Raw genomic sequence first — 18,262 nt, forward strand, 5'->3', positions numbered from 1 at the left:
TATTAAAAAAATTTATTATCTTTTTACTTATCTAAATATTAATTATACCATTTACCTTAATTTTATTATTAGTATCAATTTATCATAAAAAAAATAAATAAAATAAAATAGATTTGTAATTATATTTTCTATAAAAAATAAAATAAAATAAAATAAAATAAAAAATCTCCCTTTAATTATTCTGCACGACAAACAACCTCCTTGAACTTTAAAAAGTCTTCTTAAACTATAAATAAAATTACAAATAACCCCTTCTCCATCATTCAACTTAGTAGTATTACATAACTACCCTAAAAAATAAGAACTGAGAATTATATTTCAAATTGATTTTGAAATAAATAAATTCTCCAAAATTGAGTTAAGGTCTAGTATCGACTATTAAAACAACTCAATACAACTCTTTACTGTTTAAATCCCAAAAATGGTTATGATAAAAGGGCTTATTGGTCAAGACGCAATCCATTATCATTCATTAAAAATGAAAAAATGATGGCATGGGCAAATTTGTATAAAAAGGGTTATTCGTAAGTTGAAGGTTTTTTTTCTTCTTTTTTTTTCCATCATTTTGCCATATATTTTATGCAATGACCATTATGCCAATTTTCCAAGCCCGGACCGAACAGGGTGGGGCACTATGTGTACTCTCACACTTCTAGAGGGGGTATTTAATTTGGGTGTTATTTTCTCATAGGGGCAATTTTGTAAAGTGCGAAAGTTTCTACAGTTTACCCATATAAATTTGAGAAGCCTACACGTCGCCCCCATTCAAATAAGCAGTTTCAGAAGCCCCAAAAAGAGTCTCATATCTCTCATCGGCGAGTCAATCAAAGAAAGGTACTCCAAACTCGATTTCTACAATTGGACCAAAGTCTCAACACTACACGTTCCATTAATATACAATTAATCTGCATTTATAATTATATCTCGTGCCGATTCCCTTCATTGTTCTAGGGTTTCAACCCTGATTGATAATCTAGAAAAAGGGTTTTGCATATTAGTCGTCAATTGTATATAATAAAGCTTCGTTTGAAAGAACATCTCTTGATACATGTATATATGTGTGTGTGTGTGGATTTGTGTATATGTATGTATCGATATGTATGATCGGCTGTTTACATGGTTATTTGAGATGTGGATTTACTTTAATTGTCACTTATATGCATGTTTGTATAACTGGTTTTACATGTTATTGGTGTCAACGTTAAAGTCTCTGGAATAGCTCAAGCAAAGTTGCACTGACAATAATTCTTATTAAACAAATATTTTGATCACATATGGTGTTTGTATATTTATACATATATATCTTGGAGGTGTTCCTACCAAGTGAAATAACAATCAAAGCTTTATCTCTTTTTATGTTATATGCTGACGCCTTTGTTCTTTTGTTCTAGGGTTTTAAATGTTTACTGATAGTTTAAAGAGGGACTGCAGATTAAGTGTTGGCATCAAGTTTTCAGTGTTACTTAGGAGGGGAAAAATATCTTGTCTACATGTAACTGTATACAGGGCTAGTTCACCTTAAGGTGCCTATCTGGCCCATTTAGAATTTGTGAAGTTGGTCCCATAGCTTGTGCGTTTCCATTGTTGTGTTAACATATTTTATTACCCATGTTACATGTACCCCAAGGCGTGTGTTGGTTTTGAGTGTGTCTAAGTGTCAGAAATTCCAAATCTTAGATACAGGGACTTCTTGAAATGTGTCCAAAAACTTGGGTATGGGCATTTGGACACAACCGGCAGATTAAATACATAATTACATAACATATTATCTAATGGTGTAATTTGTAATGTATACTACTACTTTTCTTTAAATATATAATCAACTATTATATAAATTTAATAGTACGAAACTGCTGTCTGTATCAGTTTAAGCTTTTATCGTGTCATGTCCACACAAGGACGTTAAAGGGAACATAACAGTTTATTACCAAATCCAACTAAAGCTCTCCAGTTCCCTATTTGAGCTCATATCAGCAGTCTTAACGTAGAAATACATCTGATACAATAAAATTTGGTGTGAGATATTCCATCTCTTCTTTAATTTTCTTATCTCCCACTAGTTATGTGAAATCTAGTGTGAGATGTTCTATATTCTTTTTTTAATTCTCTTCTCACTTCCAATATCTTAGATCAAGCCTTATTTGTTTAACTTCTCTTTTATACAACGATTTAATCAGTACAACTTATATTATACTAGTCAAATTCATGTGTGATGCTGCAAAGAGTAGAACAATGCTTAAAGAGAAATTCACAATTTATTTAGAAAATAAATTTCTAAAATAAATCAGATCTGTCTATATATGGCTGGAATAGAATGCTAAAAAGTAGATACCTATAGGGTAAGAATGACAACAACGGATTCAAAAGCAATTTTGGAAACCAATAAGGATTTTTTTTAAAAGCATAACGGATTTGGGTAAATATAGTTACACATAAAGAAAGAATGTGACTTGGAAAGTCAGACTTTTGGGATGAGTGCCTTTTTGGCAATTAACTAATAGACATTTTTAGTTGTTTCTTGAAAACGATAAATTATTGGGTACTCTCGGAGTACCGACAATGTAGTATCCGTAGCCAATAGTGTTTTATTATATCCTTTTATTAAGGAAAATAATGAGTGTTCGTTGGCCGAGGGTACTACACATACTTAGTACCCCCGGGGTTACCCAATAATTTTTCCTTGAGAGCATAATGGACTTTGTATGTAGAGAAAGAACGTGACTTTTGAAAACTTAATGACGTTTGCGATTAACTACAAATAAATTTTATTTTTTTTAGTTTTGTTGTGTATACATGAGGAGGCTAATGGAAAGATACAGAATGAAGAAGAGAGATTTCCATATGATTTTTATTGATTTGAAAAAAAGCCTATGATAGGGTACCTACTACCTAGTGACCTATTATGGGATTGGAGGGTTTTAGAAAGGAAATGAGTCGTAAAGGGATACCAATAAAGTATGATGGTTATGGGACTATAATTAGATCGCCTGTTGGGAAACAAGTGAATTCCCAATTATTGTAGGACCAAGGGTCAACATTAAGTACATACCTTTTTTCCCTAGTTATCGACGAGCTAATAAGACACATCCAAGATGATATTTCATGGTGTATGTTATTTTTTGATAATATTATTTTAGTAGATGAGACTAGAGGAGGAGTGAATGCTAAATTTTAGGTTTGGAGAGAATCTTTAAAACTAAAAGGTTTAAGAAAAGTCAAAATAATATCAAATATATGGAGTGTAACTTTAGTAAATCTAAAAAGACAAATGAGGATGTAGTGAGGATTGAGAATCAAAAGGTACAAAAGTGAACATTTTTTTGGATGGGTTAAATGGAGGACTGCATTCTAGTATATTGTGTGATACACATATCCCATTACGATTGAAAAGGGAGTTCTTGTGGCGACTTGTGGGCGAGTGTGCCGTGGGTGGATGCAAGAGGCACTGGCAGGCTACCACATCGGGCGAGTTACAGGTGTACAATCCTACATCGCCTGGGTGTGGAAAGGGAAGTGCTATATATGTAAATGTGTCACTCCAATTGGTATGAGGCCTTTTGGGGTAAAGCCCAAGAGCAAAACCGTTTAGGCTCTGGCCCAAAGCGGACAATATCATACCATGTGGTAGAGTGGGTCGATACAAATGGTATTAGAGCCTGACCAGCTGGAATTGTGGCCAACGAGAACGTTGGGCCCCTAACGTGGGTGATTGTGGCGACCTTGTATGCGGGTGTGCCGTGGGCAGTGCAAGAGGCACTGGCAGGCTAGGCTACCACACTGGGCAAGCTACAAGTGCACAATCTCACATCGCCTAGGTGTAAAAAAGGGAAGTGTTATATATGTAGGTGTGTCACTCCAATTGGTATGAGGTCTTTTGGGGTAAAGTCCAAGTGCAAAACCGTACGGGCTCAGGCTTAAAGCGGACAATATTATACCTGTGGTAGAGTGGGTTGATTCAATTCTATAGACCAACCATATTTTATGGTACCGAATGTTAGGCAAGTAGGAAACAACATTTGCATAAAGTGAGTCTAGCAAAAATGCAAATGTTGAGATTGATGTGCAGTAAAACTATAAAGAATATAATTAGAAATGATCACATTTGGGAGATAGTTGGAGTAGCACTAATTGGAAATAAAATGAGAGAAAAATAGTTAAGATGATTTGGACATGTGCAAGATGACCTTTAAGTGCGCCAGTTAGGAAAAATAACGTGGTCCATATCGGGGGTAATATTACGAGAAGAGGAAGACCAAAGTTAACGTGGATAGAGTAAAGAAAAATATGATAGCATGTAAATTGAATGAGGATATGGCCTTAAAAAGAGCGAAATGGAAACATAGGATTCATTTAGCAAACCTTAAATAATTGGGAAAAGGCTTAGTGGTGGTGGTTGTATACATGACTTTTGGGATAAGCTATGTCCTTGTGAGGTGTTTTGATTTAAATAGTTCTTTTTTCAGTAAACCGTTATGTAGTTAAAAAGGAAAAATATTAGTAATATATAGACGTGCATATACTTTTTAAATATGAAAAAATATATCTTTTAGATTTTCATATACGATCTTAAATTGTATTAGACGATAGTGCAAAGTCGTCATTTCTACAACCTGTTGCTGAGAGTTTTTTTTTTTTTTTTCCTTGGCTATTGTTTAATTGTCATTTGAAAGATTCATATTTACATAAAGTTATATGTAGATTAGGGGTGGCAAATTACGAAACGACGGCACAAACACGACACGATTTAATAGGGTTTGGGTTTGGCATAAGCGGGTTTGGGTCATAAAAGGATCGACACGATTAACCCGTTTACTTAATCGTGTCGGGTTAGGGTTGAGGGGTTCAACTCGTGTAACCCGTTTAACTTTCCATTTAACTTAACATATCATAATCGTGAATATGACCTATGTAATATGTTACATGTTTAAACTCAATTACTATGGATAGTTAAGTCATTTCAACATAAACTTTGTCTATACTTTATGATTTTTCTTTTTATTTTGAATATTTGGGTTAATTATGACAATTTTTTTCTGTTATTTACTATTTGATTAAATATTAAATGTCTCGTTTTGATAAACAAGTCATTAAACGGGTTAATACGTTTATTTGTTTAATAAACAGGTTGGGTTAGTGTTGAGGATTCTTGACACGATTATTAAATGGGTTGGGTTTGGGTTTACCTATTTAGTATAATACTCTTACATCAACATGACACGAACACGAATTGCCACCCCTAATGTAGATGCATGCAGGTATGAATGGTTATTATATGTATCCATATAAATAAATATTGTTTAGGAGCTATTCCCTTTCCTGGGCAGTTTGAAGCAGTTGCTGTCACTTGAAATACAAGGGAAGCAACCAAAGCTCCATTAGTTATAACCACTGCTGTATATTTTGATGACAGTGAATAGTATATACATCTGCAAACAGGTTTGTACCAAGCGCAATAAAATGTCGTGGAAGAGATTCGTGAAGACCATGCCGTTGATATCAGAACCCACACGAAAGAGGAAAGCTTTTGAATTTGCAAAAGTGGTTACAAAGAAGCCAAGGAAAAAATATGTTAATGGTGCTGATGAAAAGGTTGACACCAGAGATTGGATCTCAAATTTGCCGGAACCCATTATTCATCATATCCTCTCTTTCCTTCGTTGCCCAAAAGATGCTGCCCGGACTAGTGTATTGTCCAAAAAGTGGAATAGCATATGGGCTTCACTCCTCACATTCAATTTTGATCAAAAGAGCTTTGAAACAGAAGGAAAAGAACAGAAAAAGAATTTCAAAATTTTTGTCGAGAACTCCTTGAAAGGCCGACTCAAGTCAATGCATTGTATACAGAAATTCAGGCTATATATGACCTCATTTGATTTAAATTTGGCTCCTCACATGGACCGCTGGATCAGTGCTGCTACTCTGAGAAATGTAAAAGAGCTGGATATTCATGTCCCATTGAAAAAGAGGAGATGTTACAGTTTGCCTGAGACTGTCCTGACAGCAGCGACTATAACTTCGTTGAAGTTATATGGCTGTAGGGTGGAGTATTGCAGTGATATTAAGCTCTCTCATCTAAAAGAATTATCTGTAAAGAAAGCCCATGTGAATTATTTTATGATGCAGACTTTGATCAATAGCTGCCCTTTGATTGAGGATTTGAGACTCATAGGGTGCACTGGATTAGCACGTCTACATGTTTCAACACTTCATAAACTCAATAGAATTGAGCTACATGAGTGCTGTGGGCTCAAAGCAGTTGAAATTGAAGCACCAAGTCTTCGAACTTTTTGGTACCATGAGAAGATAGAGAGGCCATGCAAAATCAAATTCACAGCCTGCGAAAACCTAAGAAATTTGACATTGAAAGATACAAAAATGACAGATGAGTTGTTACAAGTTCGGATTTCCATGTTTCCAGTCCTCGAGAATTTGGTCTTGAAGGAATGTAACACTGTGAAGAGAATCACAATTTTAAGTCAAAAACTTGAGAGGCTGGCCCTAATTCGATGCAATAAACTGGAGGAGGCCAGTATTGATGCACCCAATTTATATTCATTTGAGTATACCGGTGATAAAATGCCTTTCTATTCCATGAACACTCCAGGTCTGCATGAAGCCAAGCTTCATTTTGAATCGATACAAAATAAGTCTACAACTTGTCCTGAACATATAGAAGCCATTTGGTCCAATATGAAGGGATCTATTGGAAAGTTTGATCAAGCCTTTGTTTGGTCCAATGCATTGGAGGAATTTCTGGGGAAGTTTGATCAATCCAAAGGTTTGAAAATGGTTGTACGCGTTGATGAGGTATTAAGAATATATATATATATATATATATAGTTATATTTTCTCAATAATAGAAGTTACTATCAATTCTTTAACTTTTATCTTCAAGTTTCACTTTCTCATTTACTTAATTGATATGGTGTTTGAAGAATGTGATTATTCATGAAGAATTGAGCAAAATCCGGTTCCCTCTATTTAATGATCTCAAGTTGGATATTATCAAGTCATCAATAGTACTAGAAGATCTCATAAATAGTTCATTACGGATGGGTCGCCACCCCGAGACTCTAGCAGTAGTATCATCTTCCAGCAGTGAATTCCTCAAGGTATTGTGCTTTCTTTATAGATTCTCATTGTGCGCGCACACATGATTTGTGCTTTCCATTTAGTATTAGCATGATAACACGCCGATTTGGACTTATAATTCATAGTTTTCCAATGGAATATCTAAAGGGAAAACTATGAATATTGACCTTGCAATAACTACGTTTATGCCATTTTTTCCGAATCACAGGTCTTGTATGAGAAGTTGATGAAGAGAGAAGAGAATCCGAACTGCTGTAAATATTACAAAATCAAATGTTGGAGGCATGATTTGGAAGATGTTAATGTTGAGATCTGTGAAGAAGCTGAGAATGGGACTCATCCATTGTATTCTCGGCTGGAGTCATCTTCTACTCGGCAACAAAGAACTACTTTTAAGTTAAATTGGAAATCTAATGTACAAATGGAAGATGAAAATTCCATTAAGGCTTAGATTTAGATACAGTATTTATGTTGTTTTATGACGGCAAACAGTTGGACTTCTATGATTGAATTGTTGGTGTTTGGTAATGTTTTTGTTTTCAAATCTCTCTTTTTGGTGAACTTTGAAACACTGATAAATAGATCAATATGATTTCGGTTAAAAAGCTAATGTTTTCATTGTCTTCAATTTTTTACCTTATATATTGGTAAATACCACTTATAATGGAAATACAATTAATGGAATGATTCTATTCAGCATTACTTTTTACTTATATATGATTTCCTAAAAGAGTAGCCCATGTTTTGGGCATATGAAAAACGAAGATGGAAAAAAGGCACTGTTTCTGAGCCGCCATTTTTTTCTTTGAATAGTAAAGCCAACACATAAACTATTTTACTCGCATTCATGTTCGAACCCCTCTTCTCTGAAGATTGGAAGGTTATATCATATATCATCAGTTTAGAGAACCCCTCTTCTCTGAAGATTGGAAGGTTATATCATATATCATCAGTTTAGAGAGATGCATTCACTACATTTTCTTGTGATTGGCATATGAGTGGGTTGATTTTTCATTACCACAAAAATAATATAAATAAATAAATAAAAATAAATGATAGATCTTTCTTTACATGCTTCTAACGCTGGCCAGATCATTGGAACAATAGTTCACGTTGAGTGGAATCTTTATACGGTGTTTAGTACCGGGAAGTACATCCACCTATGTAAGATTTGCATAAGATGTTTGGACCCCTCCTATTATTGTTATATCATATTACAAGTTATGAAAGTAGGGCTGAAAGGATTATAAAGCAAGGATATGATTTCTTGATGGTGCAAAACAATGAAGACATACCATGAAAGTCTAGCACACTTTCTGGTTCTCTATTACTTGTATCACTCTTTGTTCTGTGGTTGTTGACTATCATGCTTTATAGATATTTCATAGTGCATTCGTCGTCCTGTTACAAATCTTGCCCCAAGCGTGCGTTCAATTCACCACAAAAAAAAATGGAAGGTCTGGATTAGGGTTTGGAACATGCCCTATCCATGAAGCCCGAGAGCAACACAAACACTCCCACCAATAAACTTGGCACAGCTTTTCCCACATGACCATTTAAGGTCAACTGCAAGACAACCTTATAAACTCTACAACCAGAACACAACAGTGAAACAAATTCATTGCATCCTTTGTTAAAACACAGAATCGAAGGCTTCAATGCCTAATCCACTCAGTACATGCTCCAACAAAGACAGAACTGAAAAACCCAAACAATATGCACATCATTTGTAAATTTCATACTCATGCACAGCATATACTATTTAGTCGCCACTTATACATTTGTAAGTTGCTGTTAAGAGAACACCATAATAATGAATCATAGTAAAATACACATCCAAAGAATATGGAATAAAGAAATGTAAGAATAAGTTTGTAGATGAAATTTTAATTTTTGTTACTATTTTTTCTTGCTTTTATGATTTGAGATAAATGCAAAATGGACATCATTCTACAATAACAAGCTATGATGTGCAGAACATTTGTAACAGGACATCCAAGTATGACACTCATCTGGACACTTGCTAAAGATTTCAAGTTTGTTTACCCGATAAACAGTTTAAATACACAAAATCTAGCAAGGCAAGCTGAAAATGAACTTTCACTAAAACAACATAACAAATCTATAGCATGAACTCGAGACAAAACCATGCTAGCAACTTTTCATTTTCATTCTGGCACTTCAGTTAATCTGCTTGACCACTCAGAAGTACATTCAACACTTCCTCCTGCTAAAGATTGTATTATTGAATACTTAAGGTAACAACACCTGTAAAACACTCAGTGTCTACTTCAGAACACTATACATCTTTTTTTTATACATGTCCACAAATCATAGCGTATTACTAAACCTACAAAGGAGATAGAATATTTTAAGAATACAGGCATATTTTAAAGCCCGGCAGCAAACCATAAAAATTAAGACACCATTCATTCATTAGACCAGGAGTCATTAATTGGCATAATACATACAGCTAAGTCAATATTTCAATTGATGCCCCTGACAACAGTTCAACAACTTAAATCCAGTGCCAACCATCTGTAGGATGGCCAGCATCTAATTCCATATTTCAATTCACAAATACGAGGCCGGTTACAGTTGCTGATCAAGATCTTATTTTCTAGTGCCCCATTACACTAAAATGAAACCATTAACATCAAAATGGCTAATTCTTAAGGCATATCCTATCACAAGTATGCAATGAAAATCAATCACATATAAATGGAAACAATATTTTCTGCAGAAATTTATCCAGTAAAATGCTGAAAGTGAATCAATCATTTGAGATATTTCAAGAATATCACGTATAGACATCATGCAATTATATTTGCTGACTTGCTAATAATACAGTTTTTATGATCAGATTTTATTTTTAAAACTTAACACACATATATACAAGCCAAAAGATATTTTTAGATTTCAAAGACACAAAAACCACTTTTTAGGAATACATATACATACAAACTAAGAACAAGTTTTTAATCAATTCAAAAGGATAGAAAACCAAAGTCATCATCTCTACGGTTATAGTAGCCAAAAACTCTTGTAACTGAACAACAATCAGTTTCATGCTGATTTGACCCTACACACAATTAATTTTATATGCAAATCATGCTCGGTTTCACATGAATTTTGGTATATATTTCACCCTTATACTACAAAGTATAAAACATACACTTTCCTTGGTGAGTTTAATCAGAAGTTCATCCCCACCTACTTGTGAGCAGAGGGTACCACAACTATGATGCAAAAGAGACCAATTCTTTGGACTCTTCCATAATTTCCGAGGAAAGAAAAATCTACAACGCTACCAGCAACAACACTAAACTATCAATGAGCAAAAAAAATGGAATAGGAAATCCAAAATATCAACAAGAAGAAATAGAAATTAAAAAGCTACTTGTTTATCACCAAAAGAGCATGTGCTTGTCCCACAATATATATTTAAACACCAATAATAGCTCACTGGTAAACATTAGCATAAATTTTAATCCAATTCAATTTACCTCAATTCACATATGTCCTATTGACATAAGATACATATCAAATTCTAAAAATAGTTTACTTCAAAATGCAGGTCCTTTTAGTTACCAAAATGCCATAGATATTTAACTTCTAGACATGATTCAGCCCGAAATTTATTATGAAACAAAGCATAAACATATCAAAAACTATATCCAAGATGCACTATATCGACATAAAGTCAATATTGCAATTCAGTCAGATTTTACTCACAAGTCTGTTCATTATGAAATAAAATCACATAACAATTAGAGCTATACAGACAATTCTCTCCCCTCTCCTAAAGACTGTATCCAAATAATGCAGTAAAGCTATTAACATGAGTAAGTGATACAAGTAAAACCAAGCAAGCATTCCACCCCATCTACATTTAACTTCTACAACCAAGAGACTAAATCTCAATATAAAAAATGCCTTATAACCTTAGTACCTGAAGCTTAGCGCAGCAATTCACATACAAGCCGGTGCAAAGGGCAGGCATCAACATCTAGACACAATAAGCATAAGTCTACACATTGACCCATATCACAATTTGATTTACATAAAGAAGTTCTTCAAACAAGAAATAGAATAGCAAATGAATTTTAAAAAGAATTCACTCATCATATGCAATTCTTTCCCCAACAAGCCCTAGAGTTCGGGAAGGCCTAATGATCTAAAACAACAATGCAGTAAAGCAAATATCCATCTTTGGTAAAAATAAAGCCAACAAAGTAATTCACTCCATCTCCATTAATTTCATCAAGAGATAGAATCTAAAATATCAAACGCACCACATAAAGCCGAGCGGCCAAGCCTGAGCTCAGCCACTAGTATAGCATAGGCATCAACACTAGACACAATAAACATGTAAAGTGTAGATATAAATCCATATCAAAGTTTAACCGAAGACATTTACATAAATAGTTCATTCAGCACACAATAGAATTCATAAACGCATAAGAGTCAACCCAGACAATTCTCTCACCCACGAGCCTTGAGCTCGGCAAGGCGCCTGGTGAGGTCGTCCTCGTCCACCTTCTCGGAGGTCTTGGTAGCCACCGCGTGCGCCGCCGCCTGAGGAAGCCCCACAGACACCTCCAACCCGTAATCATCCGCCACCTGCTGCATCAAACTGTTGACCTCACCCTCCGGAGTCGAAAGCGACGTGCTTCCGGCCATCGAGCTCTCCATGAACTCCGCCTGGACCTCCATGTTCACGAACTGGCGCTCGAACTGGTCCATCGTCTCCGACATCTTCTGCAAATTCCCTGTCGCGAGCGTCGACTCTAGTGACTTCACGATCGACCCCATCGACTTGCCGATCGTGGTCATCTTGGCCTGAGTGTCAAGCCTCGCGACAACGGCGTCGAGGCGGGACGAGAGTCGGAGGTAATTCATCTGCTCGCTGCGCTTGCGGATGGCGTTCTCGGCGTAGATTCGAGCTCCGTCCATATTGCCCTTCTCGATCGCTTTCTTGACCTTCAGTTTCTCGGATTTCTCCTCTTTCTCGCACTTTCTGGATTGGCGTTGGAGGCTCTTGGAGGTGAACTTGAGCTCCATGATTTGGTTCATCAATTTCTCAGTATTCCCCATATCTTTCAAGATTTCAGGAAGAGATTTCTACAGAAATTTTTAGATCTAGGGTTTACTGTGTGTATGTGAGAGAGAGATTCAGTTTGGGGATAAAATAGATCGTTGATAGTCACGTACTTTTTCCGCGTTTTAGGAATTGGTGTTGTTTTGCCTAGAAATTTCCCTTTTACTTTGGGACTAATCTATTTAACCTTTTGAACTTTTACTGGTTTTGGTTTCTAACCTTTCAAAATGTCAGGTGGTGGTTAGTTCTATACTGTTGCAATCAGGAACGATAGTCGTTGTGGGCTCCATATCAAGTGCTGCACTTGTCGTTGCAATGCCATTGAATACAAAAGTTTGTCGGCTAAAATGCGAAAAAAAAAAAATAAAAAATAAAAAAAACCCCTAAACTATTACGAATCCGCATTTTACCTTCTTGAATTACAAAAACGAACAAGTCAGTACCACAACTATCAAAATCGTGCAAACTAACTCCTAAAATGCAATTCTGGCCACTTTTCGGCCGACTTCATTGTAAATTTACAAAACTACCCATCGTAATTAAAAAAAATACCCTCAATGCCCCTCTGTTCTCAAGTCCATCTCCATCATCTTCTATTCTTCTCTCTCTCTCTCTCTCTCACACACACACACACTTGCATATACATCGGTGCTAGATAAATGGCACAAATGAGTCTTCCCCAAGGATTCAGGTTCCACCCAACTGACGAGGAACTTGTTGATTACTATTTAAATAGGAAAATAACAGGCCGTGTGATCGAGCTTGAAATCATCCCAGAGGTTGATCTCCACAAATGTGAGCCCTGGGATTTACCAGCTACGTACTTACAAATTTACTTGAATATATATATATATATATATATATATATATATATATATATATATATATCATTAATTTGATTGACTCTAAATTAAATTGAGTTGAAATCTGATATATATATATTTGATTTGATGATGTGCATGTATAGACAAGTCATATTTACCTAGCAAAGATATGGAATGGTACTTCTACAGCCCAACGGATAGGAAATACCCAAACGGGTCAAGGACTAACCGGGCAACCAAAACCGGTTACTGGAAAGCCACCGGAAAAGGTTGGGTGGTGCAGTTGGAAATGCGGCAGGTGGGGATGAAGAAAACACTGATTGCCCGGTTAGTCCTCCGCCATGGAACAAAACATTGATTTATTTATAGAATGTGTGATCCTCCGACAAGCTTGTATTCGATCCCATCCCACCTAAACTACCACCTCCACTGTGGAACCCCCATCTATGCTTTAATGGCGGCGCTGAAGCAGTGAGGTTGCCCGAGCAACAACTGTAGCTACACACACACACATACACAAACACACACACACACACACACACATATATATTGACATATATTCCAACCTCTCCACAGTCTATCGCCGGCCCATGCCGCCATCGCTATCGCTGAACCAACAGATCGAACCAGTCATCTCCACAGCCCATCGCCGCCCATGCCACCATCACCATCACTGCACCAGCCACCTCTAATATGATTAGATCAAAACCGGTAGTTTTTTTCATCAATATAAATATATGTAAATATATATATGTGTGTGTGTGTGTGTGTGGCTACAATTGCTTTTTTTCATCAATATAAATATATGTAATTATATATATGTGTGTGTGTGTGTGTGTGTGATTGCAAAACTGGTGGTCAACCACCTATCGATCTAAATGCTCCACCGGCTTCAGAGTCATCGAATTTTGCTGGTATGTTTGGTGTTTTTGTGCTCTCTTTCTTCTTCTTTTTTCTGTTGATAGATCACAAAATTGAGGGGAAAGGAAGGAGGAATTGACTAATCAGAGAAGCCTCGTGGACGGATGAAGGGAAGTGTGATACCCCTCAGATCCGAGACACGGGTTGATCAGGCCCAGGCCCAAACCCGAGGGAATATCTAACAATTAATATGTTAAAGCGAACACGGAATACAAAATGAATTTAAGAAATAATAATTTAAGCTGAAAGAAATCTAAAATAAAAAAAATTTTAAAAAAAATCCTTTAAAATTAGATACTTAAAATCCCAGATAATAATAATCCAACTCCAAAACCTCCAAGGGTACAACTCGGGAATCCATCCTGTGGACCCCTAATAAGAAAACTAAACTGAACTGAAAAACTAAAAGAAAACCATATGAATAGAGCTCCTACGGTGTCGGAAGAATAAGTGGTCGCCTCTGTTCAGCACAAACAAGCTCAAGCCTAGAACTGACGTACACCTGAAAAATAAGAGTGGGTCAGGCCCACGAACAAATTCTATTCTACTACAATCCAAGCAGAGACTCGATACGCATATACACTCTAACCAACTCAACAATAATTATATAATCCGTGTCTATATATATATATATATATATATATATATATATATATCCACACTATGGACTCTCACTGGACTATGATACGGGTACACCTCAACCAGTATAGCCAGTTATACGTCCTATTGCATATACGCTCCCTAACCGTTGACTCTGAGACTCAAGCTCAAGTCACGGTACCATAATAATATATTTAAAATCCGCTCACATTCATCCATAAGAAATCCAGTAAGTCGTTCAGCTTATTCAACCGCACAGACTTAAGTCGTTCGGCTTATTCAACCGCACAGACTTATACATAAGGAGGATTCTATTTTTGTGATCCATTCCCTTATTCCAAAGTAGGCAAGACTTAGCAATTTGAGCTAATCCAAACCTAGTATGTCACCGTCTCATACCGGTACATACAATCCAATCCATCCAACAGTTGATAGAATACATAATCAATGCACATAGCAACTGAACCATAATAAGCATAAATAGAAATATAGACTAACATGCTTACTCCAGTAACTGATAGATCAAAATAATAAGACATATCAATTAATTCCATGATGAACACAAATTTAAATAGACAAGCATCATGTTCATCCCATAACTCCGTTACAAATTATCTTACTTGAGCATGCAGATAATTTATTCTTCTCGTCCATAAAACCATGACAAATTTAATAACAACCATATTAATTATCATGCTTGTCCACTATTAATAATATCATATTAATAAAATTTTCACTCACAGAGAATAAATAAATTAAGGTTCAGTAATTTAAAATCCCTCCGCACTGGAATAAAACAATTTCCGTCGAGACTTACCAGTGTTCAAGCTATAAACACCTACTGGTTTATTAAGCATTAATCCACTCTCACAAGTGTTAACTAGACTTAGAACATCTCAAAACACCCAAGTATAGCTTCCTACAGAATATGAAAATCCCAAAATCCGAGTTCCGTAGCCAAACAGGTCGCAGAAAACATAAAATTGGAAGCCGGTTGAAAGAGCCTGCTCTTTCTTGCTTGGAGCCGGCTCTCTTAGACTTGGAGCCGGCTCCAAGTCCCCTAGAGCCTGCTCTTTAAACTTTGAGCCGTTTCTTCTCTGTTCTTCATCCCTTTCGCGTCTGACGATTTTCCGACGAACTGTTCTTCATCCCTAGGGTTCCTAAGTGTTTTAATTAGATTCCAGTGTGCTCAAGAAATAATTAAATTCCGTACTCACTCAACGACATTAATTATACATCAATTATGCCACAAGGAATTTAAACCAGGATAATTTCCATTCATGAACACCAACTATTTTAGCAAATCAACCTTGCAACTAAATTATTTCCAGTGTTTCTCCAACTTGTTATAGACCTACTAAAATTCATTATTCATCAATTTACATGAATTAAAATGGAATCTACTCCAGAAAGAATTTAAAATAGAACAATATACAGTATATAAACACATCCAGTTTGTAAGCATCTAACCATGGAACCCAGTTTAATTTTAATCCTTATTAAATCCTAGAGTTGTATTAAACATGCAAAGAACACGAGTCAATGGGATAGAGTTAAGACAGAACTTGCCTTTGAGACTTTTGTTCAAAATCTCTACGTCGTCTTCTAAGGTTACGGCGATTCCGACTACAAAATTCCTCCTCTATTCTCTCTCTGTGCTCTGCCTCCACAGACGTGAATAGGTTTTATTTATTTATTTTGTTTTAAACCCTAAACAGACGTATCCTACATATTTATAGAGTTATACCAAACCCTAAATTAATTCAAGCCCCAGCTGAATCCTAGTCGGCCCATAACAACTTAATCAAAACTTACGTCGGCTAGAACCATGATTTCTTAAAAGAACCATAATCTAGATCATTAAATAAAAACAAATAAGTAAATTAAAATAGTGATTCAAAGAAATAAAAATTAATAAAAATTATGACATTTAAACAACTTACCAATTTAAAATTAAATCAAATACTCAACTAATTCACATAAGTCAAATAATTCAAATAATTCAAGTAATTCAAATAATTCAAATAATTCAAATAAACAATTAAATAATTAAAAATTCAATTAAAACAATAAATTAAATACCAGGACTATCCTTTTGAAATTAAGGGTATTACAGGAAGTTACAGAACTGGGCTGTGAAGGCTCGCGGCACCGACGGGAAGGAGAACTCGGCTATGAGCTTCTCCATGTTTACCTTATTACGTGGCAGAAAAGTTAAAATGAATAAATAAATAATAATATTCATTAGTATTCAAGGGTAAATTTGGAATTAAAAAAAAAAAAAAAAAAACAGTCACGTGCTGACCTTGTGGGCTGGAAAGTGGTCGGAATTGAGTTTCAGAGGTTAATTTGCACGACCTGTGATAGTTGTGGAACTGATTTGTTCATTTTTGTAGTTCAAGGGGGTAAAATGCGGATCCGTAATAGTTCAGGGGGATTTTTTGCATTTTTGCCAAGTTTGTTTGATAATGTATATTTATTATAAAAAAATTTAAAAGTAAAAATATAATAATATATTTGATAAATTATTAAAAGTTTGAAAAATTAAAAGTCTAGTAAAAAATGTCATTTTAAAAAAAAATTTTGAAACCATTTGAATCGCAGCAAAAACGCTTCATGCTTTTGTTTCTGACCTAAGCAAAAATCAAGAAGAGGCCCTTAATATAATTGTGTGAATATTTTATATGGATCTCAATTTAAAGCCTTATACTAACTGTGATACCCCTCGATTTTAGAATACGAGTTGATCAAGTTCGCACACAAAATCGAAGGATATCAGACAATTAATATTTTAAAACCAAAACAGAATACAAAAACATAAATAATATCGTTAAATGGAAAACTAATTAATAAATAAATAATTAATGAGTCGTCTAAATAAATCCATAAATTCCCAAATATAAATAATCCTCTAAAATTACAATTTGGGAATCCCTAACATGGACCCTTTAATAAAATCTCATAACTAAAAATAAAATAAATGTCTAACTCTGAATAAATAAGCACGAAGTAGAATTCTATCAATAATATGAGGTGATCTGAGCGATCACTTGGATCAATTTGATCGATCACATTACTGAAGTGATCAGTTATCAATTTTTCCATTTTATACAACTATCTGATTAGTCACATTGCACAACTGATTGGAAGGTTATTCAGAAGAAGAATATTGAGATCATCGAAAAAGGAAAGAAAAACACTTTTAGGAAGTCGTTTTTCACTTATATTTGCGTTTTTGGATATAAACATACCCCCACAGGAAGAGTCAATGAGCTGTCTATGTGGCTCGATTAAACCATCACAAAAAGCTTACACTAATTTCCATTCATCAAAGACAAAAGGAGTGTCATTTGCCACAAAAATATGAACTCAAGATATTTGAATCTAAAAATCTCATAATCAAAGCAAATTGTTTTTCATTGTATAGATTACAATCCAAGAATCTATATTTATCAAATCATTATGTGTCCCAATTTGCATTCACAACATATCATAAATTCAACTGAGACATTGATTATATTTTTGTTATACATCTATCTGATCGGTCACATTAGATATCTGATCGAATAGTTTGAGTGACATTTCTTAGTTTGCATGAAATATGAAATAATGCAAGATGAATCGCATACTAGCATTTTTTAACCATTATTTGATATCATATATAACATACAAACTGTATTAATCACATAAACCCCTCCCCCAACTTAGTTCCAACAACAACAAA

The 18,262-nt window shown here is 35.1% G+C and overlaps 2 protein-coding genes across 6 annotated transcripts; one reads left to right on the top strand and one right to left on the bottom strand.

Annotated features, from left to right (window-relative positions):
• The first annotated feature begins 772 nt into the window (after positions 1-772).
• Positions 773-7,620, top strand: LOC132282293 (putative F-box/LRR-repeat protein At3g28410). 5 transcript variants are annotated; one of them, XM_059783909.1, is made up of 5 exons: positions 777-834; positions 1,392-5,255; positions 5,437-6,807; positions 6,936-7,112; positions 7,301-7,620. In XM_059783909.1, exons 2-5 carry the CDS (start codon positions 5,250-5,252, stop codon positions 7,541-7,543), a joined length of 1,797 nt encoding a protein of 598 aa, XP_059639892.1. In that variant the 5' UTR covers positions 777-834; positions 1,392-5,249; the 3' UTR covers positions 7,544-7,620. The 5 variants fall into 5 exon arrangements, with proteins under 5 accessions (XP_059639894.1, XP_059639892.1, XP_059639893.1 ...); XM_059783910.1 differs by having other exon boundaries at positions 5,125-5,255; XM_059783911.1 differs by lacking the exon at positions 1,392-5,255 and having other exon boundaries at positions 773-834.
• A 3,666-nt stretch (positions 7,621-11,286) lies between these two features.
• Positions 11,287-12,377, bottom strand: LOC132284055 (ESCRT-related protein CHMP1B). Its single transcript, XM_059786112.1, has one exon. The coding sequence runs from the start codon at positions 12,187-12,189 to the stop codon at positions 11,578-11,580; it is 612 nt and encodes a 203-aa protein (XP_059642095.1). The 5' UTR covers positions 12,190-12,377; the 3' UTR covers positions 11,287-11,577.
• Positions 12,378-18,262: the final 5,885 nt, after the last annotated feature.

The sequence above is a fragment of the Cornus florida genome, unplaced genomic scaffold, assembly GCF_030987335.1.
Source record: "Cornus florida cultivar Cherokee Brave unplaced genomic scaffold, ASM3098733v1 CherokeeBrave_3.0.0_Hap2_Chr11, whole genome shotgun sequence".
NCBI lineage: Eukaryota > Viridiplantae > Streptophyta > Magnoliopsida > Cornales > Cornaceae > Cornus > Cornus florida.